Genomic DNA, 23,302 nt, shown 5'->3' with positions numbered 1-23,302 from the left:
CTAACCGACGGGCGTGGCCGCGGTGCTCGTCACGCCCCGCTGCTCCAACAAGATGGCCCTGGAGGAGGCGCGCACGCGGCCGCGGCTGACGCGCTGCTGCTGGTGGTCCTGGTGGTGCGGCGGGGCCACGGCGTCGTCGTCCTGGTGCTGCGCCGCGCGCTTGGTGCGGCTGCGGCCGCCACTCACGCGAGGCACGTCGTCGAAGAACGGGTCGTCCTGCACGTCCTCCACGTCGTCGCGGTAGTCCTCGTACGCGTCCGCGGCGTCGGCGGCGTCCTGGACGTCGGTGCCGTTGACGGGGCCGAACAGGAAGCGCTCGTAGTCCACCTCGCTGGGGTGCATCGAGTCGTGCTGCTGGTGCGGCTTGCCCGGCCGCAGCGCCGCGCTGCCCGTCGGCGGACCGCCGGGGCCGCTCGGGCCCGAGGACGCCGACGACACCGTCTTGGAGGAAGACGACGACGAGGAGGACGTCCTCGTCGACGAGACGACGGCCACGCCGGGCGCGGCACCCGGCGAGGCGAACAAGGGCTTGAAGCTGATGGAGGAGTGTGCGGGCGGCCCGCCCTGCTTGGCGGCGGGGTGCTGCACGGACGACGAGAACGACTGCTGCGGGCCCTGGCTCAGGCCCTGGCTCAAGCCCTGCCCCAAGCCCTGGCTCAAGCCTTGGCTCAGGCGCGGCACCACGGATCTGCATACAGACAACACGGCGGGCAATTAAGACGACGAAGGTGGCAGTTCCCACCGGAACATGAGCAGCTCTCGGCGCTCCGGGGACTCCGGGGACCTTGACGCCCGGAGGGTAGGCAGCGCGAGCGCAGGCGTGCGCTGAAGCCAAGGGTTGCCTACCCGCCGGGCGCTCCCACTGCACAGTGAAACAGTACTACTGCACTAGGAAACTCACTTGGCCGGCGCGGACGGCGCCTCGGGCTCCTCGTCCTCGAGGTCGTCGTCGTCCTCCTCGTCCTCCTCGTCCGCCTTGCCGCGGTCGTCGGGCCCCACGAAGTAGTCGCCGTGCTCGGCCTGCGGCCCCGGGTGGTGATGCTGCTGGTGATGTTGCTGTTGTTGCTGCTGATGCGTCTGCTGGTTGACTTTGAGCTGGTGGAGGAGATACGCTGACTCGGGCGTGGGGCTGGGCCCGCTGGGCGTGGCGCCGAACGGCCTGAATGGTGGCGGACTTGGCGGGCTCGGCGTGGGCTTGGGCCGCGACAGCGGCGACAGCGTGGCGGGGAGCACCTGCGCGCCGCACAGCGGACAAACACAAAGAGGGGCGGATGACAAGAGCGGAAATTGAAAGGCAAACGCACACGCCGACGCGGTGCGGACGCCGAGCGCTCGACGACCACCGTCAACAAGCTCAACTTCATCGAGAAAATAGTTACCACTACGGCGGACCCGAACCGAACGTGTGGCCCCACCAATGGACTGCTCTCCGAACGAGGAATCCATTGGAGGGGTCACACGTTCCGTTCTCGTCCTTTTTAACGACGCTGGAGCTGAAAACGCGGCTAGAGTTTTGGCCGCCTCCACCGGTCCTCTGGCCCACTGTGCGGCCGGCCTCCCCGTGTACTCACCGCATGTGCCCCGGGCCTCGGGGTGGCGGGGCGCAGCGGGGTGGGTCCGGAGGGCCCCGACGAGGGCCCCGAGGGGGGCAGCCCGAAGCCGCGCGGCGGCGTGAGGGACGGCCGGCTGTGGTGGCCGATGGGGGAAGGCCCGCTCGCCCTGTTCTGCAAACAGTGATCGGCCACGTTATAGGCAGACTGCAGAGTGATTCCGAACAGTGCTTTCGTCGGCATGCTGCTATCTCTCTGGCTCCCTTACGGGGCGCCCCATGAGTGTGAGAGAGAGACCTTCCACTCAGTAGGACTATGGCAGCCAGGCGGGGCTAGCAGTAGACTCATTCCGAGAGTCGGTTTCGTCGCTCTGTCTCTCTCGGACCTGCAGGGACCGCCCCATGAGTGCGAGAGAGACAGAGCGACGAACCCGACTCTCGGAATGAGTCTGCAGCCCAGCGAGGCGCAGCGCGCGGCGAGGCGCTTCCTGCAGTGCGCGCCGCGCCTCGGCAGCGCCACGGCAGCGCGGCCATCTCGTTACGCCGACATAATGCGCGAATGCTGGCCAGGCTGATAAGCGTCGGGGTACCTTGTGCTGCGTCGAAGCCAGCAGGTTGATCTGCTGCTGGTGCTGCTGCTGCTGCTGCCGCTGCTGCTGGAAGCTCTGCTGCTGCTGCTGCGCCTTCTGCTGCTGCAGCTGCTCCTGCTGCCGCTGCAGCTGCAGGTGCTGCTGCTGCTGCTGGATGTGCTGCTGCTGCTGTTGCTGCTGCTGCAGCTGGTGCTGCTGTTGCTGCGCCTTCTGCAGCTGCTGCTGCTGGTGCTGCAGGCGGTGGCTGTCGACCGGGAAGTGGTGGCCCGAGCCGCCCCCGAGGAGCAGCTTGGTGGGGGGCGGCGCGGACAGCGGCGGCGCCCGGTCGTGCTGGGGGGCCGCGGGGGCGTTGGGGGCGCTGGGGGCCGCGGGCTGCAACCAAGCGACAGCGTTACACGGCGCAGTCCGCAGACAGTCCCGGACAGTCCGCACCTCGCGAGGCAAGTCGCGAGGCGAGGCCTTGACCCTCGACAGAATGCAAGATGCATATCTCGCTTTGGAGCCCCGCCCTGCCCGCGCCTGCACTGCGAGCTCACGGCACACTCATTCCGAAGTCGTTTCCATAGCTATCTCTCTCGCACTCATGGGGCGTGAGGTGCGAGAGAGACAGAGCGACGAGAGCGACTCTCGGCGGCCGCCTCCGGAGCAGCAGCCACCTGCCGCGTGTCTTGGCCGCGTCCGAGGCGCGCTTCGCGTTTTCGCTCTCATTTGCTTTGCAAATCGAGTGGGAGGAAAGGCGCCTCTCCTATCCGAGACGGAAGCGCCTCGCTTGGCGCGCCGCCGCTCTGTCTCTCTCGCACTCGCGGGGCGTCCCATTGGCGGTGCGAGAGAGACAGAGCGAGCGGCGCGGGCTTTATGGCTGTGGACGCTGCCCATGTGATAGATAGCGACCGCGGCTTTCTCGCCGCCAATCAATCCCGCGTCCGCAATCACGGCAAATGACCTGTACAGTGGCGTGGCGCTGCGGAGCACACCGCGCGGGCCCTTCCGTAACCCCCGCGGCCTTACCAGGTTGCCGCCGTTGGCCTTGATGGTGGACTGGAAGGCGTGCTGCAGCGCGAGCAGAGCGGCCAGGGTGCCCGGCGAGGACCCCGGGAAGCCGAACTGGCCGCCCTGCCCGCCCTGCCCGCCGGCCGACCCTGGCGACGGCGACGGCCCCGTGGGCGGCGGTGGCGGCCGCGGCGGCAGCGGTCGCGGGGCCAACGTGGTGGGCCTGATGGGGGCGGCGGTCGTCGTCGGCGGGGCTGGCGGGGAAAGGAAAGAGTTGAACTTGCTGGTTGACATACTCCTCGTTAAATTAGCAGGCAGTGACGGCCAAAGTTTTGAGAGTGGTGGAGTTGGTCGCGGTGCTCACCCAGGGTGGCGGGAGGGGCGCGGGTGGTTGGCGGCGTGGCTGGGGCGGTGGAGGGCGCGAGGCTGGTCCTCAGCGCGCCCTGCTGCCCCTGCTTGCCGTCGGCGTCCCCGAGCGACGGGCCTTCCGTCGACTCCTGCTCGCGCTCGTCCTCCTTGGCCTCGTCGTCGTCCGAGTCGTCGTCATGGTGCCTGCCAAGACGAACACACCGTGAGTCTCGCCGCACAGTGGGCCAGAAGACCGTGTGTGACCCCACCAATGGATTGCTGGACGCTCGGTTCGAGTCCCGTTTAGCGACTCTGACATACACTCGCAAACAAAAAGAACCTTACCCGACGGCGGGGCTGTTGCCGTACAGCTCGAGGTTCAGGTCGTAGAAGGCCTCCGTGCGGCTGCAGTCCACCTCGTCCAGGCGCTCGCAGACGCGCGTCTCCTGGTCGAAGACGGTGCCGTTGAGGCAGAGGAACTTGATGTCGGACACCTCGCCCTTCTGGCCGATGGTGCACACGTGGAACATCTGGCAGCCCGTCTCGACGTCCGCATAGTAGCCGCCGATCACCTTCCCCTCGCACGAGAAGTTGGTCTCCGGCAGGTTGTCGAAGTCCAGGTACTGCGCCGGAATCAAAGAGACACTGGTAAAACTACAAACCCCGTACTATCCGTAAGGTCTTTATGTTTTTCGAAAGTAGGATAAAGCTTTGTTTTATTTCAAAATAACACTTCTCACCCCGGGCTCCGACACCTGGGACACCACGGCCGGGTTGTGCAGCAGCAACAGCAGGAGCGCGAGCACCGCGCCTGCAACAAACACACAGAGTTTTGAAAACCAAACCAAGTGCATCAGCGTGACATTCCCTCAGCGCACAAACGCGCCTCGACAGAAAGAACGACAGAGAAACAAAATCGAGAGAAACAAAGAGAGACAACGCGAGTGCTATTTCGTAAGGCCGTTGAGCTGGTATCATTTGGCGGCGGGTGGGCAATATGTAACCGCACGGTGCGCTAGGCCTGGCCGGGCCGGGCCTCTGGGCCGGGCCCACGCCGACAGGCCTCGCCTCGCCTCCTCCTACGCGTTGCAGGGCTGGATATCTTTGTGATCGCTGTGCCCCAGTGAGAGGGCGAGAGGCCCGCCCGGGTTCAGGTGGCGCGCGCCGCGGCGGTGGTGGTGGAGGCGTAGTGTTGTTGATGTTGTCGCACAGTGGGCCAGAACACCGGTGGAGGCGGCCGGAACTCCAGACGCGTTTTGAGCTCCAGGGTCGCTGAATGGGACTCGAACCGAACGTGTGACCCCTCCAATGGATTCCTCGTTCGGAGACCAATCCATTGGTGGGGTCACACGTTCAGTTTGAGTCCCGTTTATCCATTCTGGAGCTCAAAACGCGTCTAGAGTTTTGGCCGCCTGCGCCGGTCTTCTGGCCCACTGTGTGTCGGTTTTGTTGTTGGTGGTGGTGGTGGTGGAGGTGGTGGTGGTGGTGGGATGCCAGAGTTATGTGGGCCCAGGGGGTGTACAGGACCGCAGCACGGCTGTACAAACAACCCGCCACTCAAAGTAACGACATGCTCGGCGAAACAACTAGTGCCCACTAAATCACGCTATGAAAAATTGTCAGTCGCACAGTCGAGGGGGAACCACTTTCAATTTTATGACAACGCCCGCGTAAGTTTTGGGCCACGTGTCAGAGAGTATTTTTAAAAATAACTTGGACACGATCCCAAACTTCAAAATTTCTTCTCTTTTATTCAAATTTCACAAACATTACTTTTGTGTGTGTGTCTTATTTGAAATTGGACTTGAGCCTCCCCTCGCTTCATTTGCGAACGTGACGTCATTTCCGAGCGGCCGAGTCGCGCATTCCTCGAGTCGGGGCGCCACCACCACACTGGAAAAAGCGCGCACCGCCCTGCCAAGACGCCAAGGCATGCAGCCAGAGTCGTCTGTCTCTCTCGCAGCGACACGGGACAGAGAGAGAGAGAGAGAGAGAGAGAGAGAGAGAGAGAGAGAGAGAGAGAGAGAGAGAGAGAGAGAGAGAGAGAGAGAGAGACGAAAACGACGCGGCTCTCGGAATCGGTCTCCGCCACTGGCCACTGGGCGTCGCAAGCCTTATTGCCTCTGGAAGCCTTCCGCGGACGCCCGCTTTTTATCGGCCAAGCGCTTTCACTGCGTCGCCGTGACGACGCCCCTCCCCCCCCCCCCCCCTCCCCTCCGCCGCGCGGCACGCAGCGTCACCTGCTACATCCGCGGCGTCTACTACACTGCGGGCCCTGCTCCGCGTTCTCCGCCTTCTCCGCGCACGCCGACTTGGCGAGCTAAATAAACTTATCCGACTGGCCTGGTGTTGACGCTGTCGGCCGCGGGGCGGGGCGGGGCGGGGCGGGGCGGGGCGGGGCGGGCGGGCGGGGCGGGGCGGGGCGGGCGGGGCGGTCGCCACACGTAATCGCCTGTGTAATGTAGCCGGACGCCGTGGTGGATGGAAAGGGGGCAGGCCGGCCGGCCGGGCGGCGCGCCGGGTGATTCAAAATTCGACAACTCGACTGTGAAACAACCAGTAAGGCCCCTGCGACGGGTGTTGCAGGTGCTGTTGTTGTTGTTGTTGGCGGTTGTTGTGCTGGCGGTGGTGGAGACTTGAATGCAGGTACGGAGCCAAGCGACCACCGGAAAGGCCGCCAATGCTACACATTCTGTTCCACGTCGGTCGTAAAAGACACGAGTCCAAAGAACTGCGTGCCCATGAGACTTCTCTCAATGCTGGCCATTAGAACGGACTGTAGCGCATGCGCCGCTCGGGAGTCAGTTCATTTTTTTTCGACAGATAACGCCAACGCCTCGGGCGTCCAAAGTTTCGTTCGGCGAATCGATTTCTGGCGAGGCCCGTTGTCGACGCCGCCGCGCCGACGGACCGCTGCGAACACTACACCCGCACGGCCAGCCGGTCGGCCGGTCAGCGGCACAACGAAACGAAAACGAAACGCAATACGAATCAGGAATTAGAAGGGTGTGCTGCCAATTGCCTGTCCTTGGGGGCCGCACACCTGATTGCAGCTGAGTAGGCGGGGAGGGGAAAAAGGGGAGGGGGGGGCACGGACAATGGATTATTCCCACACGGCAATACTCGCGGCGATACCGTCGGCGATACTCCGCATCTGATCGGCCGGTGCGTGCCGCTGCCGTTCGGTGCCGTTCGGCAGTGCGGGTGGCAAGGACGCTGTGCGTTGCGCCGCACAGTGGGCCAGAAGACCGGTGGAGGCGGCCGAAGCTCCGAACGCGTTTTGAGCTCCAGAGTCGCTAAACGGGACTCGAACCGAGCGTGTGACCCCACCAATGGATTGCTCTCCGAACGAGGAGTCCATTGGTGGGGTCACACGCTCGGTTCGAGCCGAAACGACCCATCGGAATCGCTCGGCAGAGCAAAGAAGGCGCGAGAGGAACGGCGAGGGCAGGAAAAAAAAAAAGAACGGACAGCGGCTAGACACAATTGGAGGCTGAGAGATCGTTTCAGAGCCGCCGAGTGCGTCTGTGTGCGTGTGCGATTGGGAGCGTTTGATTGTGTGCGTGCAATGCGAGTGCGCGAGTGTGTGTGCGGTGTGTGTGTGTGTGTGTGTGTGTGTGTGTGTGTGCAAAATGAACCGCGCTGCGTTGCCGACCCGGTATGAGAATGGTGAGCCCATTTGTCCCCACCAGCAGCGACAATTTTTCATACGGCGACAGAGCGATCCAATTCATAAACGGGTTGCCGGCCCCGGCGGCCCCGCCGAGGCCCGGCTGATGTAATGGATGGATTGGGCCGGCATGGGCCGGCATGCCGCGGCATAGGGCGGAGCGGGCGGAGTCGGCGAGCACACTCGAGGCGGTCCGGAGCGACGCGCGCTTTCAGGCAAGAAGCACAGCGATACGCCGCGCTCGAGCCTCACAACCAACACAGTGGATTGGCCAGAAGACCGGCGCCAACGGCCGAAACTCTAGACGCGTTTTGAGCTCCAGAGTCGCTGAACAGGACTCGAACCGAGCGTGTGACCCCACCGATGGATTCCTCGTTCGGAGGGCAATCCATGGGTGGGGTCACACGTTCGGTTCGAGTCCCTTTTAGCGACTCTGGGGCTCAAAACACCGTCCTGGATTTAGACCACCTTCACCGGTCTTGTGGCTCACTGTGAGTCGGTGGCGGGGCGGGGCGGGGCGGTCGCACCGATTTGCGTGGGTGATTTGTGAACGTGCCCAGGTCTGCGCGTGCCCCCCCCACACACACACACATTCGGTGCCACCACCGCAAGCCCCGCCAGCAGTCCAGTGAGACCCAGGGCTGCCCAGGGCGTGGAGTAGAGCCAGGGCCCAAGGCCGGGGCAGGCAGTGCCCTGTCGGTGCCCTTCACTGCGACTGGGCGACCCATTGTGTAACCAGGCTTCATGAAACCGTTTACGCGCAGCGCGTAGCCCGGCGGAGCCTGCGTGAGTCCCTCGGAGAGTCCCGGGAGAGCGGCCAAATTGGACATCTGTCCAAAGCCGGGAAGAAATTAACTACTGCGGTCCGAGGCGGACTCCGGGACGGGCGATGCACCGGGCAAGGCCGGGCAAGGCCAGTCGAAGGGACGCGTCCGGTGCGGCTTCCTGGCAACCCCGGAACCCCACAGAAAAATTGGGCTTTCCTGTACTCAAACGAGCATTTCAAGTCGCAATGTTCTCTCAGTTGCAGTTTCCAACCCACGCAGTCCATTTTTTCGCACCACAAATTTTTAACTTGCGAGAATCCTTCCGCAAACTCTGACTTAAAGTCAAAATCTGTCACGAATAACAGTATGCATAAATCCGATTTCCGAATCGGGCTGTCACTCCCGCTGTGACACTGGCTCGGCTTCCGAGCCGCCCACGCCGCGACCGCGCCGCGACCGCGCCCCGGCCGCGGGGTTGGCCGGTTGGTTCAAATTCGCCGCGTCGATGTCGTTTGTCTCTGCTGGGCGGTGTCAAAGTCAGAGCCGAGGTCGACAGTCGGTACCGGTTTCCCCGGGCAGACCGGCCGCTCCACCTAAATCGCACCGGACAATGCGCCCCGACGACCACGTTTTTATTTTGCTACCTCATTGTTCGAAAATCTGACTTTTCCTGCACTTCTCCAAAAAATTAAGCATCTTACAGCTTGTAAAAGGTAAGCAGGCTTCGCGGGTAAGCCAGCCGTGTTGATTGAAACGCACTGTTTCATACTTTGAGACCGTTTCCCGCCAAAATGATCCCGCGGTCAATTAGCGGTCTTTTCTTCGTGACGCTTCATTTTTTCCTCCTTTCTCTTTTGTCTCGTCATTGCCGTGAGAAGGCGGTGCGGTGGAGTCGGCAGTCCGACGCATGCCGGTATTTATTTCTCGGGTTACAGTGTAACAGTTACACCACGCCGCGGTCATCCCGGAGGACAAATGGAACGGAGCCCGCCGCTGGTGCCCGGTGCCGCCGCACAGAGGTCGCTCGCAGCGCCGCGCCACCATCGTCAAATTATTAAGGCCACCGCGCGGTGCTGGATGATGAGAAATTGTTCGGTCTGATAAGAGCCAGGTGAATAATCACGGAGGAAATAATGAGCAGGAAAAGGAGGGAAAAAACAGGGAAGGAAAAAATGGTACGGACGGCGCCGCTGTCGTGTTGAAACGGAGTGATGAAAATGTTTCTAAATATCGATGATCATCGGCGACTGTAATAATTGCTGTACCGAGGGGGTTTTCTTGCGCCGAGCGTCAGTGGGGACTTACACAAAGATAAGCGGGTCTATTTCGAGAAAAAATCTGCGGGTAGGAACTTGATATTTTCAGTTTCTCTCGATACCATCGGGGTGTGTGATTCATTCAGCCACCCGTTGGGCAGCTGCATGCTGGTCTCTCGGTGGCCGTGCGAACAAGGAGGGCGGATCTTGACCCACACAGCCTGGGTTCGAATCCACCTTCACAGTAATTTATTTTTGTTCCTCACCAGCTGTACCCTTCTGCGCTGCCCACTGCAGAAAAAAGAAACATGCTCGAGTTTTGAACATGCGTCCTTCGGCGGCAGAGAGACTAGGTTGAGTCGCTATCTGCATCATCTGCCCGGCGCGCGCGCAACTGGGTGACCGCCAGAGCATGATCCCGGTGACAGAATGGGTTCGAATTTATGGAGGGAAAAGTGCTTCCTTGCCAGGGACGGCGGCAGGGACGCATAGGGAAGTCCAGCCATGAGAAATTGCGCCGCAAAAATGGTCCAGTTTGCGCAAGAGTGCGAGCCACACTCATTATGGCTCGGATATTGGTCCGTCCGACCAGTCAGCAGGCTGTGTTTAATCCATCAACGTATGTTCCCATAAATAAGCTGATTACAGTGTGCCTTCGGCGGCTCCTTCTTAAACGATCCTTCGTTTTCTTATTCGAAAACGGACAATGCGTTGGGCGTGGTCTCGTTCCGGCCGCCCACGGCAGTGGCGCCAGAGTGGCCAAAAACCAAGTGCAAAAAAAAACCTTTAACTTGGCAGTACATAAATAGGCCTGGTCATAAAACGCCTTTGTCGATCCGGATGAAATGAGACACCCCGGAGCAGGGCCAAGTCTGGATGGAAAAGGAAACCCATTCTTTTTTTTTCCTCCTTCATCTCGAAGGCAGCGCAGGTGTGGCACACAGTGGCACGCCTCAAATGTCAACAGCCTTGCCTTATGGAATCATTGGCGGCGGCAAAACGGTGCACTACGTCAGGCTTCCCCGTGCGCCAGTTACTTTGTCAATACCGAGCGGCTGGTCCACACCAAGGGGGAATCCCTTTGAATTTCGGTGTACAAATTCAATTAATTTCAGTCGAAATTTGATAAATTTCAGTCAAATTTCTAGGAATTTTACTCGAATTTCGAAATTTTTTGATGAATTTCGGTAAAGTTTGATGAATTTTGGTGTACAGATTCGGCTTGAGTTATTTCCCCTCGGCGGCGGCGCAGCGGCGGCGCACATGTCTAATTGAAACTAAAATTACCAGGCGCAGTCTTCAACTTTTCCCGCAGTGCGAATTAAATAAAACGTAAAATACACGAAAGACATCAAAATTTGCCGCTTTCCGGCGTACGCCCCCACAAACCAGCCGGTCAGTGAAGGCCTATGAAGGCCAAGCGCGCCGCACTTTGGCAAATACAACGGCGCTGGCCGCGGCCAAAGACACCCACACATACTGGAACCAAATTAAAACGGAACGAGACTCTCGCGACACGGCCGCCATGGCCGCGCGCACCGCGTCCCTGCTTATATGCAAATGCAAACGGACCCTCAAGGTCAGCTGGTCAATTTTTTTTTTTTCTCTTTTCCTTTTCGTCACAATGTCGCGCCCCTGAGAGAGCCGGCCGCGCCTCGAACGCCATTGGCTTTCCATTGGCTTGCCATTGGCTTGCCATTGGCCAGTCGGCGTGTGCCCGACTGAGTGTGTGGTCGCCTTTAATAAGCCGCAATGTGCACCTGCTGCACACCACACACACACACACACACACACACACACACACACGTGAAGGTGCAATGTGTAGCGCTACTGCGCCTAGGTGCCATTTTGCCACGCGGCTGCAACACACTGCCATGGAAAAGGGCAGCCAGAGGAAAGGAAGAAAGAGAAGAAGAAATAAATCTGTTGTGTGCCTTTCGCCCGTTGGCGTTGCCCGGGGTTCCTGTCCTTGTCGTAGAATTCAGAGAGAGAGAGGGGGGGGGCTGGGATCATGTGCGGTCTAGCCCTTAATGGTAATGGTAACGTGAGGGTAGGCCAGCCCGCCACACTCCGGTGTCGTCCCCCCACCCGGTGTGGCCTACGCTGCAAGGGGCTCTCGTCCTCGCCACATGCACTGTTAAAAGAAACTGACGCCGAAAGATATGCATTTCGACCTCATTCACGCGCGGTCCCCGAAAAGTGTCGTGAATGGTCAGCGTTGGCTACTGTCCCCCGTTAATCAGCATGGCAACACACAGACAGACACACACACACACAGACACACAGCGCGGCGGCCTCAGCCACTTTACCTCATTCTCAGTCACCGTCGCCGCGAGTGACGCCGGCCTGTTTTACGGGCAGAGAAAGAAACCGATTTCGATCAAGTCATCACTTCGGCTGGACTGTACTGTGCGGCGGCGCTACAATTTTTCGGATCGCGGCCGAGTTTCGCGCTGCTGCCGCCGCTCCGGTCGCTCCACTCGAAAAGCGCTCAACAAACGGACCGACGAAACTTTTGCAGCGACATTATTATACGGCACGGGGCCGTCGAACAGCATGGTCGAACACTCTGCACACTAATTCCGTTTTCGTGGCCCCGTCTCTCTCGCACTCACGGGGCGTCCCTTTGGAGGTGCGAGGGAGACAGCGACGAAAACGACTCGCGGAATCAGTGCAAGGACGGCGCGGCGCCAAGACGGGCAGGAATTCAACTTCCTCTCCGCGTGACACAACTTTACTACTGCTGCTTGTAAAAAATACATGAGGCTGGGTACCCCTAAGAAGGGGGATGGGAGAAAGAGAGAGAGAGAGAGAGAGAGAACAAAAAAACAAACCGATACGTGCGGCGCGTGTTTTATCGTCTGCAAAGTGTTCTGCTTCCAGTGCACTGCCACGGCACTTGCAGTGGCGGAGCGATGCGGCTCGCCTGCAAATAATGACCGCATTGCGCGAACAGCCAGTTCAGTTTGTAGGCGACTTGTTGCGATCGCTATTCGCAGGGCGAGTGACGAGTGGACATGAATAATAGCCACACTAAATTACGAGGTACTTTTTTGTGTAAAAGCTTTGCACAAAGTTGAGCGGGGAGGGATTGATTGACTTTGAAGGGGGGTGGGAGGAAGAACAGGCCCGAAACTTGAGGCGATGGCAGTTTGCAGGGCATTACTCCACTGGGAAAGAAAGCTTTGGCCGCTCCTCTATTCTCACAGCAGGAGGAGCTGGACCGGCAAAGCGGAGGGGAAGGACAACTCGAGCCAAGAAACGAGATTTATAAATTTGCCTGAAGAAACAAAGTGACTTGAAGCCACACAGTCACCACCTCAGATGAACGATGAGTAAACTGTCAATACCCAGAGTCAAATTGAAACCTAACCAGAAAAAAATCCTCGGGGCGGGGATTTGACCCAAGGATCTACTAGTCCAAGCACTGTCAATCAACCCAGAAAAAAATTGAAAAAAAAAGGAAAAATGTTGGACGGCGGCGGGATTTGAACCCGTGACCTTTCACTTCTCGGACCATATCCCAGTGGGCTCGGCTACGGCGCCACGCTGCCGCGCCGCCCACATCACCGACGCTAAATGCCCGTAACTAGCTCTGCGAACGAATTCGGCCGCCAGCCAGATAGAGACATTAACATAATTTGAGCGGCGGCCCCACTCGCGCAACAAGCCTGTAAAATAAGCCGCGCCAATTAGCCTGATATGTGGGTGGTAATTAGAGACCTGGCCGTCGATTGAAAAGAAAGAACGGGGAGGGGAGCAGCGGCATGGCTGAGCCGAGCAGACGACCCGAGGCTATGCTTCTCCCGTTACAAGCCAAGCCGCCGATGGAAAATGAATTAAGTCATTTTCGATCAGAAGAAGGCGAAAGTGTGTGCGGCAATGCGGGCAGTGTGGGAGGGCCCCGCCGGACCAGTCCTTGTTCGTCCGACTAGAAAATTGCGTCGCCTGCACCGCCTTGCTGGGATTTCGGCAGGGACTTCCCTCGGACTGCCCCGCACGTCTCTGTCCGTCCGGTAAGGAATGTGAAAGTGATGGCAGACCGCACAAGGCGGTGCGCGGGGCTTTTCGGCACCAAGTAGTGTGGCGATCGACAAGGCAGTGGAAACGCAGACGCGGGGATCGACGCACTGACACGTCAAATTTCGGACGGTTTGGACACTCTCACTCTGAGAACCTTACAAACTATTTTAGGCCTAACAAAGAAAAATAGTTTGTTATAAAAAAAAGTATTTTGAGCATACATAAGCTTACAAAGAAAATAGTTTCTTCGTACATATAACAAAAGAAATTAGTTTACGCTCAAAATACTTCGTAAGGTTTTAAGCGTGCTTAAATGTCTTACGCAAAATGGCTGCGCCAGTGCATCAGGGCCAAGAGTTTCTCTGACACGAAATGCACAGGACCATTTCATCTGCGTCCTTCCAGAAGAGCGTTAAGCTTTTCACACTTTTTATTGAAGTGTGTGGCGTCACGACCAAGTTTGACCAGCGCGTCCCGTATCAACCTCTGTACAGTCCAGTGATCATTATAGCATCATTTTTTTCCACGGGTGAACTCTCCTGTCACAGATGAGTTACCGGACACGATGCATCTCGTACCGTGAGAGAGAGAGAGAGAGAGAGAGAGAGAGAGAGAGAGAGAGAGAGAGAGAGAGAGAGAGAGAGAGAGAGAGAGAGAGAGAGAGAGCCTGGAGTGAGAGCCTGGAGTGAGTGACCCGTCTGCCAGGTGCACTCGTAACCAAACCGACCAAGCCGCGTCCCTAGCACACCACCGCCCCGTGGACCCATATGCCCACTAAGCTTTAAGGAGATTCTCGGCTACACCCACAAATTGGCGGTGAACCGAAAAGAAGCAGCTTGCAATATACCGCGGCGGGTGGACACACGTTACGCAGACCTCCTCCTCCTCCTTCTTCTTCTTCTTCTTCTTCTTCTACTTCTTCTTCTACTTCTTCTTCTACTTCTTCTTCTACTTCTTCTTCTTCTTCTTCGCGGCCTTGGCGGCTGCGGCGCGTCTCCTGGAATGCGCGGTGCCGTCGGTGCCCTTCCTTCACACATCATACACACGCCGAGCCACCGCACCGTGCACTCCAAACAAATCACCGGCAATGAAAGAAAACTGAACGGACAACGCACAGTGGGCCAGAAGACCGGTGGAGGCGGCCAAAACTCTAGACGCATTTTGAGCTCCAGCGAGTCCCATTTAGCGACTCTGGAGCTCAAAACGCGTCCCGGATTTTGGCCGCCTCCACCGGTGGTCTTCTGGCCCACTGTGATGTCATGGAGTGGCCAGCACTCTCGCACAGCGGACCATAAATATCGCGCTTGATCCGTCCGCTCCGCGCTGCTTGGCGGTGCTAGCTCGGTGTTGGCACTGCGCTGACAAAGGCACCCCGCCTAATAACAGGCCATTGTGCGAGCATCAAGCCTCTGTCCCTCTCGCACTCCAACGGCGCGCCCCATGAGTGCGAGAGAGAGAGGCACTGGTCGGAATGAGGCTGCTGATGAGCGCGAGCCGAGTCAATCAAACGCGGGACTGCCACACGGTGCCACAGTGTGCCACACACGGGCCTTTGTCCGGGGCCTCATAGGCCTTTCACCTTTCCCGCCTCGCCGCCGTGCCGTGCATCCATTTGAATGGACTTTAGGTTTCCTTCCTCTCTTGGCGCTCGCAGTCGGCGCAGCAGTCGGCGCAGCAGTCGGCCAAGCTGGCGCCCGATGCCGGGGGATGTCGCTCCGTCTCTGTCGCACACGTGAGGCGGCCCGAGGGAGCGAGAGAGACGGCGAGACGCTTCGGAACGAGGGGTGCAGCCGTGGCACTGCCACGGCACTGCCACGGCACTGCCACGGCACTGCCACGGCGCAGCCCGAGATGGCGGCGCTCTCGCTGGACTCTCGCCGACGAGCTCGCCGAGGCCTTGTTCGAACCATCCTGGAGGCTTCCAGGCTTCCAGTGCAGTGAGCCTGGAGCGCCTGGAGCGCCTGGAGCATGGCGGCAGTCGTCTTGGCGGAGACCTCGTACTTCTTGCAGCCTGGAACCGCTCGCTGGAACATCACTGGAGTGTCGCTGGAGTATCCCTGGAGTATCGCTTGAGTATCGCTGCAGCACGGCTGGAGTGTCACTGGAGTATTGCTGCGAGCATCACTGGAGTATCACTGGGGTAGTATCGCAGGAGTATCACTGGAATATCGCTGCGGTATCCCTGGAGTATCGCTGGAGCACGACTGGAGTCCTGGCGCCTCGCTGGAGTCTGCGGCTCGAGCCCAGGGTCTTGATGAAGACCTCGCGCAGCCTGGAGTCTCGCTGGAGCGTCACCCTCACCTCTGTGGACGATTCCGTGAGTAGTTTTCTTCGCTCTGCCTCTCTCGCACTCGTGGGGCGTTCCGCACAGGTGCGAGACAGACAGAGCGACGAAAACGACTCTCGGAATCAGTCTTGGAGAAAGCAGATAAGCGGCGCCTTATCACGTCGTCTCGGGGGCGGTGCCGGGCAAGGCGGTGCCGGGCAAGGCGGTGCTCCGGGCGCGTCTCGGTGCGTCGAGCTGGCGGTGGCAATTCCCTTCTCCCGCCGCGTGGATCGCTTTGCAGATCCCTTTATTTATAGGCTGGGCTGACGGGGCAGACTGAGAGTCGGTTTCGTCGCTCTGTCTCTCTCGCACTCGCAGGGCGGTGCGTATAGGTGCGAGAGAGCCGGAGCGACGAAAAACGAATCTCGGAATCAGACCGCCGCCGGGTGCTTTATCGAGGCCTTTTGCTTCGCGTGGCTTTGTTTTGTCCAGCTGAGCGACGTTTAATACCCACACGCGAAAATGACATGCCTTGACACGAAGTAAATACCTATGAACAACACAGAGTCCATAAGCACTCAGTGTGTACAACCAAATTCACTGTAAAAAAAAATTGAGTGTCACCGTGGAGATAAGAAAAAAAAGCGACCGCACCGCTTCCTCCTTGTCGCCGAAAAAAAAGGGTTGAACAAAAGTGCAGCGCAGTGCTGTATCTGATCTCGACGAGTCGACGAGCGGCGCCGGTCTATCTAAACGTAATCTCGCATCGCAGTGGATCAACGAAGGGGGAAAGGGGGCCTTGGCTCGCCTTGGCGTGGCGTAGGGCCATTACGCACGCCAATTTTTTTAAAAAAATAATGAAATGATGATGATGATAATAATAATAATAATAATAATAATAATAATAATAATAATAATAATAATAATAATAATAATAATAATAATAATAATAATGGGAAGAAGAAGAAGAAGAAGAAGAAGAAAGAAGAAGAAGAAGAAGAAGAAGAAGAAGAAGAAGAAGAAGAAGAACCCGTACAGAAAAATTCAGTACGCTTTTGGGTCGTTTTCGGGACGCTTTTAGGTCGCTCCCCTGTCGACTAGGTCGCTTTTGGTGCGCGCGCAGTGAGACTAGTACGCTTTTGGTCATCGAAACAAGGAGGACTGGTTCGCGAATGGTGCGCTTGGCCGGGACTGGGGCGTGAATAGGACGCGTCGTTGGCCCGTCGGAAGCGCACTAGGTCGCTAAAGGTTCGCGTGCGAAGGGACTAGGTCGCTTTTGGTCACCGGCAGAGCGGACTAGTTCGCTCGGAGTACGCAAAACGCGGCCTCATCACGCCCCAGTCCGCCCTGGACGGGTACTGTTAGCGTACTGGTGCGCTCTGCCGCTGACCAAAAGCGACCCAGTCCGCACGAACGCGAACCTTTAGCGACCTAGTGCGCTTCCGATGGGCCACACGCACTGCCGTCGTCTTAGAGGCCGCACATTCTTCTTGCCCTCCGGTACCCAGTGCGAAGAGTTTGCCAAGGGGCATATTGGGGCCCCTTTGAACTACGTAGCCCATGTCTCTACCGTAGTTTAAAATCATGGTAAAAGTAATCCGACAGTTTTAAATGCTGCCTGATAACAATCTGCCAGTAAGATAATGCCACGTCGCCAATCTAGTCACTAAATAGATTCAGCTTTGGTAACAAAACAATGACACAGAGCCAAAATTTGGCTATCAGTGCCGATATGCAATTTTCAGCTCGTGTAGTTTTCTTCGGGTCAAACCTTTAACTCGGGGTCAAATTAAAACAATTTTCCCGTAGCACTCTTGTGCGCTTGTGACGAAGTATCAAATCACGATATCCGCGTCGAAAACCGCATCTCTCTATCTTTATTCTGGCGCCCTCCAGAGAGCGAAGACTGAGTGCGAGCGGAGCGCTGGCCGCCGAGCCGCGCTGAGCCAGTGAAGAGGCTCGCCTGCGGGCCCAGTCCTCGTGTTTCAGGTTAGCGCAGTGGGCAGCGACGTCGACACCGAGGATCCAGAGGAGTCCACATCACCGAAGGCCAGGGGTTCGACTACCATCAGCACCGACGCCCTCAAAAGAAAATGCCAGCCCCTCCCCCAGTGTCGGCCCTCTCTTTTGCCTCTCGGAATCGGACGGGGACTAAAAGCGTACTAGTCCCCCCGTCACCGAAAGCGAACTAAAAGCGTACCGGTCCGGCGCGGACTAGGACGCTTTGAGGGCGGTTTTTGGTACATTTGGGCCAGGAAGCGGACTAGTCCCCTCGTCCGAGGGGACTAAAAGCGACCTAGTCCACGCGTACCAAAAGCGTACTGTTTGGGGACTAAAAGCGTACTGTATTTTTTCTGTAAGGGAAGAGGAAGAAGAAGAAGAAGAAGAAGAATTTTGACAGTGCAACGCTCTGTGCGCCTCTCCAACGCAACCGCGGGTCCACAGCGCCAAAACAAGCCCACCCTCTGTTAATCCGACCGCCGCCGAGACGAGCCCGTCGCGCTGACGCGCTGTCGCCCGCGGTGCAGACTAGACGGCGACCTCCGGCATCGCTATGTGACCTGACCTTGGCTTGCCTTGGCTCTACTTCGCCTAGCCGCGGGTTCAAGACCCGGAACGGCCGGAACGCGGAGCCGGGCGGGGCGGCGGGGCGGCGGGGCCGGGGGCGGCGCGCCACCGTGGGGCCGTGAGTCAGAGTCACCATTGTGCGGGTGGCCAGCGCGCCAAGCCGCACCAGGCCCCGCCAAGCGGTCAGAACGGGTCGCGGCGGGCACAGATAGACGGCCAGTTTCGGAGACACTTCTTCGGCTTTCCGGTCCGTAAAAGTGTGACATTCGTACAGAACAGCTTACCTACCGTGTGGCCCAACCCGGGCCCCAACCACCTTCATGAAGTTTGATCTCTGCATGTTACAATGAATTCTACAGAGAAAAATTCCTCCACGGAACGAATGATATTTTGATTTTCATTCGAAGATACAAAGAAAGACTTTCGTAACACGAAGAAAAACTAACTGGTTGCACAGATCCCCTCTTAAAATGTGAAATTCCTTCGTGAGACATTTGGGGCGGGCAGTCCGGACGTTTTGCACTGTAGCGGGACCACCCACGCACGCGGCGGCTCGTTGCTCGCGGTTCGGAAGGCGGTCCGCGTTCCGGTCGAGCAAATCGGCGTCAAACAGTAAAACAACACCGGCTAATCCCTTTCCTCTTGCCGTGCTGCTGTGGCAGGCGGAGATGAGCCGAGCGGCTCGCTTCACTAAACCGGCTGGACTGCAGCGCCACTGCAACGCGACTGCATGTCAAACTCATTAGAACGGCTTCCTGCTTCTGCGGCAGGCGGCGGGACGCCGTCCCAGCAGTTTATATATATCGCAAGCAAATTCCTGCACCCTCATTAACTTTCAAAGGTTCACCTACATTTATCATCATTAATAAAAAAAACGCGACTCTCGAAACAAAACGGGGGTGCCGCGCCGTCGCGACGTCGCGCTGGCCAACCGCCTCGATGTAATGCATTCATGCGCGCGCTCTCGCCACACTCCCGCGTTCAAATCTCCCGCCATTTATTTCCCGACCACCACCGAGTCCGAAAGTGACGCCCGGAGAAAACGACCCTCTCGCTGTGTGTGTGTGTGTGTGTGTGTGTGTGTGTGTGCGTGTGTGTCACCGGGACGCCCTCACACGCTGCCACCTGGTAGGTGCCGCAGCGTCGCTGCCGACGCCATCTGTCCATCTGAACAGATTAAAACGGACACGTATCAAGAGCGACAGGTGAGGAATGGTCCCGACGCGCCGGCATGGCGTGGGAGAGGGGGCTGTACGCGGAGAGTCGAGTACAACTGCACCGAGTAATTCTCACCTGACTCTCCACACCCTTAAAACCGTACGAAGTATTTTGAGCATACATAAGTACTAACTAATTTACTTTGTTATACGAAGAAATACTTTGTAAATTACGAAGTATTTTCTTTGTAAGCTTACGTATGCTCAAAATGCTTTCTTATAACAAAGTGCTTTTCTTTGTAAGGCCTGAAATAGTTTGTAAGGTTTTCTCAGTGCAAGTGTTATCGAGGAGGGGTCTCCTCCAATGATGGAGGGCGATGATTGAAACACTATACAGTAATCAGAGAGATGGAGAGAGAGAGAGAGAGAGAGAGAGAGGAACATGACAGGGCGATCAAATCGGAAAGAAATAGGCCAAAGAGAAAAAAAGTCATTTGTAGGGTCTGGCACGCGGTGCTTGGCGCTGCTTGGCGGCGCTTGGCAGTGCGGTGCCGCCTCGCCTCCGTTTGAATGACATAACGCGGCGGCCGTCTTTAGCGATCCGCCCATCCGTCCGTCAGGGACGTCCCGCGCCCCGCCTGGGGCGGTCAGTCCAATCCCAAGACTCTCTCTCGCACTCGAGGGGCGTCCCGTGGGGGTGCGAGAGAGACAGCGCCGTCATACATTCACTCGACGCATCGTAGCGCGGGAACGCAGCCTCGCCGTCGCCATGGCAACCGCAACGCAGCAGCAGTTTCCATGGCAACGGCGCAGTCGTCCGTTCAGCATCACTTTCGTCGATAAGGAAGTCACATCCAATACCCCGCGTGCACGGCGTGCACGGCGTGCACCGACACCGCGCCTTTTCTCGCGCGCAAAAGCTTTTGTCTTTTTTTTCTTTCTTTTATCTCCATCGCGCGTTGTTGTTGTTTACGCGGTTAAAATGTGCGAAAAAAGGCAGCAACAGCAGCAAGCCACCGGAAGAAATGGCGGAGCGCCCGACCTTGTGCAGAGGAATGCCGACGGAACATGTCATCGCCTGAGCGCCCTTCAAGTTTTCCCGCTTCCCCCCCCTTTATTTTCAAAACTTTTTTTTCTTCGAAAAATGGAAGAGCATCAAACGCGCTCTAACTTAAAAAAATTCGCTTTCGTTGATTACTTTTCTTTGCATTTTTGTGTCGATTTTTTAAAAATTCCTTAAATAATACGACAATTTTTTGAGATACAAAACGAAACCAACCAACCAAAACGAAAGTGTGTGTCGAAGAAACCCTTTCCTCGGCACGGTGAGTGTTAGCTTTAAAACAAAAGGGGGGAAAAAGAAAGAAAAAAAAATTGGCCCGAACTATGTCTGGTGATTGGGAATCCCGGCAGCTCTTTGTACTCGGCCGTCGTCATCTAGATTGTGGGGTCGACGCCGTGGTGCATGGCCGAACGCGCCGCCACGGCCTTGACACACAATCAAAGAATAAAGAAACAAATTACGCGACCGCCCTTGCTTCCCCAACGGCAGCAGGTTCCGCGGTACAGGAATCCGCACCAATTTTGTTTGAAAAAAAAAGAAAGAAAATACAACAACAAAAGAAGGAAGCAAAGTATTTTGAGCATATATAAGCTTCCAAAGAAAATTCTTCGTAAGTTACGAACTATTTCTTCGTATAACAAAGTAAATTAGTTTGTGCTATGTGTACTTGGGAAGGTTTTCAGGGTGCACCAGCACGATCAGATCAGCACGTGCCAGTACTTTGCTACATGACTTTTAATAATTCCATTTCAATCCAACACCCTGGCCAACTGTAACATTGCGCAGCTCAAGAATCGCTCCGAATCCACCGAGACGATTGCGTCGCGTCGAACTATTCATTGAGTGGGTGGTGCCCGCGCCGCCGGACAGAACGACTCAAGTGGCAAGGGAAGTCCACTGCAGATACGCGGTTGTGTGCGCGGTGGCGTTGCGGCCCAAGTCGCCTTCCGGTGGTGTAGGGATTAAGGCGTCGCCTCACGAGCAGCGCAGACTCAATCCGAGAGCCGTTTTCGTCGCCCTGTCTCTCTCGGACACATGGGGCGTCCCGTGTGGGTGCGAGAGAGACAGAGCGACGACTCTCGGAATCAGTCGCCTGGACACACCAGCGTGCAGCCCCCCGCGGAGCCGCTGACTCATACCATTTAATAATTGAGGGAGTGACTCCACTACACTGCAGCGACGGATTAGCGAAAGCCGGCAAATCGGCACGCCTTCGCTTCGCCTTCGCTTCGCGACCAAACGCCAGCGTCACTCGTTTTGCAGTGCAGGCCGGGGCCTGGCCAAGGGCGCCATCGCGCAGTGGGCCAGAAGACCGGTGGAGGCGGTCCAAATTCCGGATGCGTTTTGATCTCCAGAGTCGCTCCTTAGACTCGAACCCCACCAATGGATTGCTCTCCGAACGAGGGATCCATTGGTGGGGTCACACGTTAGATTCGAGTCCTGTTTAGCGACTCTGGAGCTCAAAACGCGTCTAAGAGATTTGGCCGCCGGCGCCGGTCTTCTGGCCCACTGTGCGTAGCCGTCCCAATGAACGCCGTCGTGAAGTTCGGCTTAGGGCGGCGGCCCGCACGTTAAGTGCCTTGAGTTCCAAACACGGGCGTGGTGCTAACTTAACAAAAGATACAGCTTGACGTTTCGGTATGTCCTAAACAGTGAGCGTTAAAAACAATAATAGAGTGGCCAAATTGTTCAGTCCAGATGCATAAGCTTGTTATATTAAGAAATTGAATTTGCGACGTTTCTGATCTTTCAAGGTGTTTGAGTATTATCAAAATCCGCGCGAAACTTGTTTCTCGTTTCTTTTTGCACGCAGCCCGGCCTCTCACTCGCTGGGCTCCATTTACTTTTACGAAGCCGGTGGCGGGGCGGGGCGGGGCGGAGCGGGGCGCCGCACTGCAGGCTGACGTAATGCGATTCCGGACTGCAACTCAATACGCATTCTGCATTGGCGCGTGCGCAGCGCACACCGCGTTGACCCACGGCCATGGGAGTCACTATTTTGCCTAGGGCCACGCAGTCACCTTGTGGCCTGCACTGGAAAGAAAGAGGGAAAACTAACAGAACCGCCTACCTTCAGCCTTGAGCCGGGAAACACAAACCTGCTGCACTTTCCCTGATCATAGCCGAGATGATTTTTAGCTGCTGCTAGAGCTTCAGACGATGCTGCATCTTCCTCGTTTTCCCCTAAAATTAAGAATACCGGCACTCTCAACGCTAGTCCTGCCCACCCCAGGGAGCCGCGAACGCAGAAACTGTTGAATGGACTCCGATTCAGGGCGCTCGGTCGTGTCCAGCAAACGTTTCAAAGAAAAGGCACAAAATAATTGTGTTGGGCGGTTACGTAAATGTTGGCACTGGCGGCCAGTGGCTCGGCCTGTGGCTCGGCCGTGTGGCGTACGTACGGGGGCCGCCAGGCGGCTGTTAGGCGAGGCCGAGGGGCGAGGCCGAGGGGCGAGGCCGGGGGGCGAGGCCGAGGGGCGAGGCCGAGGGGCGAGGCCGAGGGGCGAGGCCGAGGGGCGAGGCCGAGGGGCGAGGCCGAGGGGCGAGGCCGAGGGGCGAGGCCGAGGGGCGAGGCCGAGGGGCGAGGCCGAGGGCGAGGCCGAGGGCGAGGCCGAGGGGCGAGGCCGGGGGCGAGGCCGAGGGGCGAGGCCGAGGGGCGAGGCCGAGGGGCGAGGCCGAGGGGCGAGGCCGAGGGGCGAGGCCGAGGGGCAGGCCGAGGGCGAGGCCGAGGGGCGAGGCCGAGGGGCGAGGCCGAGGGGCGAGGCCGAGGGGCGAGGCCGAGGGGCGAGGCCGAGGGGCGAGGCCGAGGGGCGAGGCCGGGGGGCGAGGCCGAGGGGCGAGGCCGAGGGGCGAGGCCGGGGGGCGAGGCCGAGGGGCGAGGCCGAGGGGCGAGGCCGAGGGGCGAGGCCGAGGGCGATGCGCGACATTTCTCATACCGGCCTCCGCGGAGCTTTGGGGGGCTCGCCCGGTGCTGCCGTTCTAGCGGTCATGGTTTCCAAAACCCAAACCTCATTGCTGAGACACTGTGCGACACCCGCCCCCGCCTTTGCCTGCT

The 23,302-nt window shown here is 58.0% G+C and overlaps 1 protein-coding gene across 1 annotated transcript in view; it reads right to left on the bottom strand.

Moving 5' to 3' along the window:
- LOC117644750 (histone-lysine N-methyltransferase 2D-like) overlaps nucleotides 1-23,302 on the bottom strand; it is a 47,244-nt gene continuing 23,942 nt past the window's right edge. The window contains exons 3-10 of the mRNA XM_034384364.1: nucleotides 4,218-4,288; nucleotides 3,823-4,100; nucleotides 3,513-3,681; nucleotides 3,148-3,261; nucleotides 2,140-2,511; nucleotides 1,572-1,724; nucleotides 902-1,233; nucleotides 1-688 (exon numbers count right to left, since the gene is read on the bottom strand). Of these exons, the coding sequence (XP_034240255.1) occupies nucleotides 1-688; nucleotides 902-1,233; nucleotides 1,572-1,724; nucleotides 2,140-2,511; nucleotides 3,148-3,261; nucleotides 3,513-3,681; nucleotides 3,823-4,100; nucleotides 4,218-4,288 (2,177 nt within the window). The remainder of the gene's footprint in view (nucleotides 689-901; nucleotides 1,234-1,571; nucleotides 1,725-2,139; nucleotides 2,512-3,147; nucleotides 3,262-3,512; nucleotides 3,682-3,822; nucleotides 4,101-4,217; nucleotides 4,289-23,302) is intronic.

The sequence above is a fragment of the Thrips palmi genome, unplaced genomic scaffold (assembly GCF_012932325.1).
Source record: "Thrips palmi isolate BJ-2018 unplaced genomic scaffold, TpBJ-2018v1 HiC_scaffold_18, whole genome shotgun sequence".
NCBI classification, from domain to species: Eukaryota; Metazoa; Arthropoda; class Insecta; order Thysanoptera; family Thripidae; genus Thrips; species Thrips palmi.
This window is presented reverse-complemented; position numbering and strand designations above follow the sequence as displayed.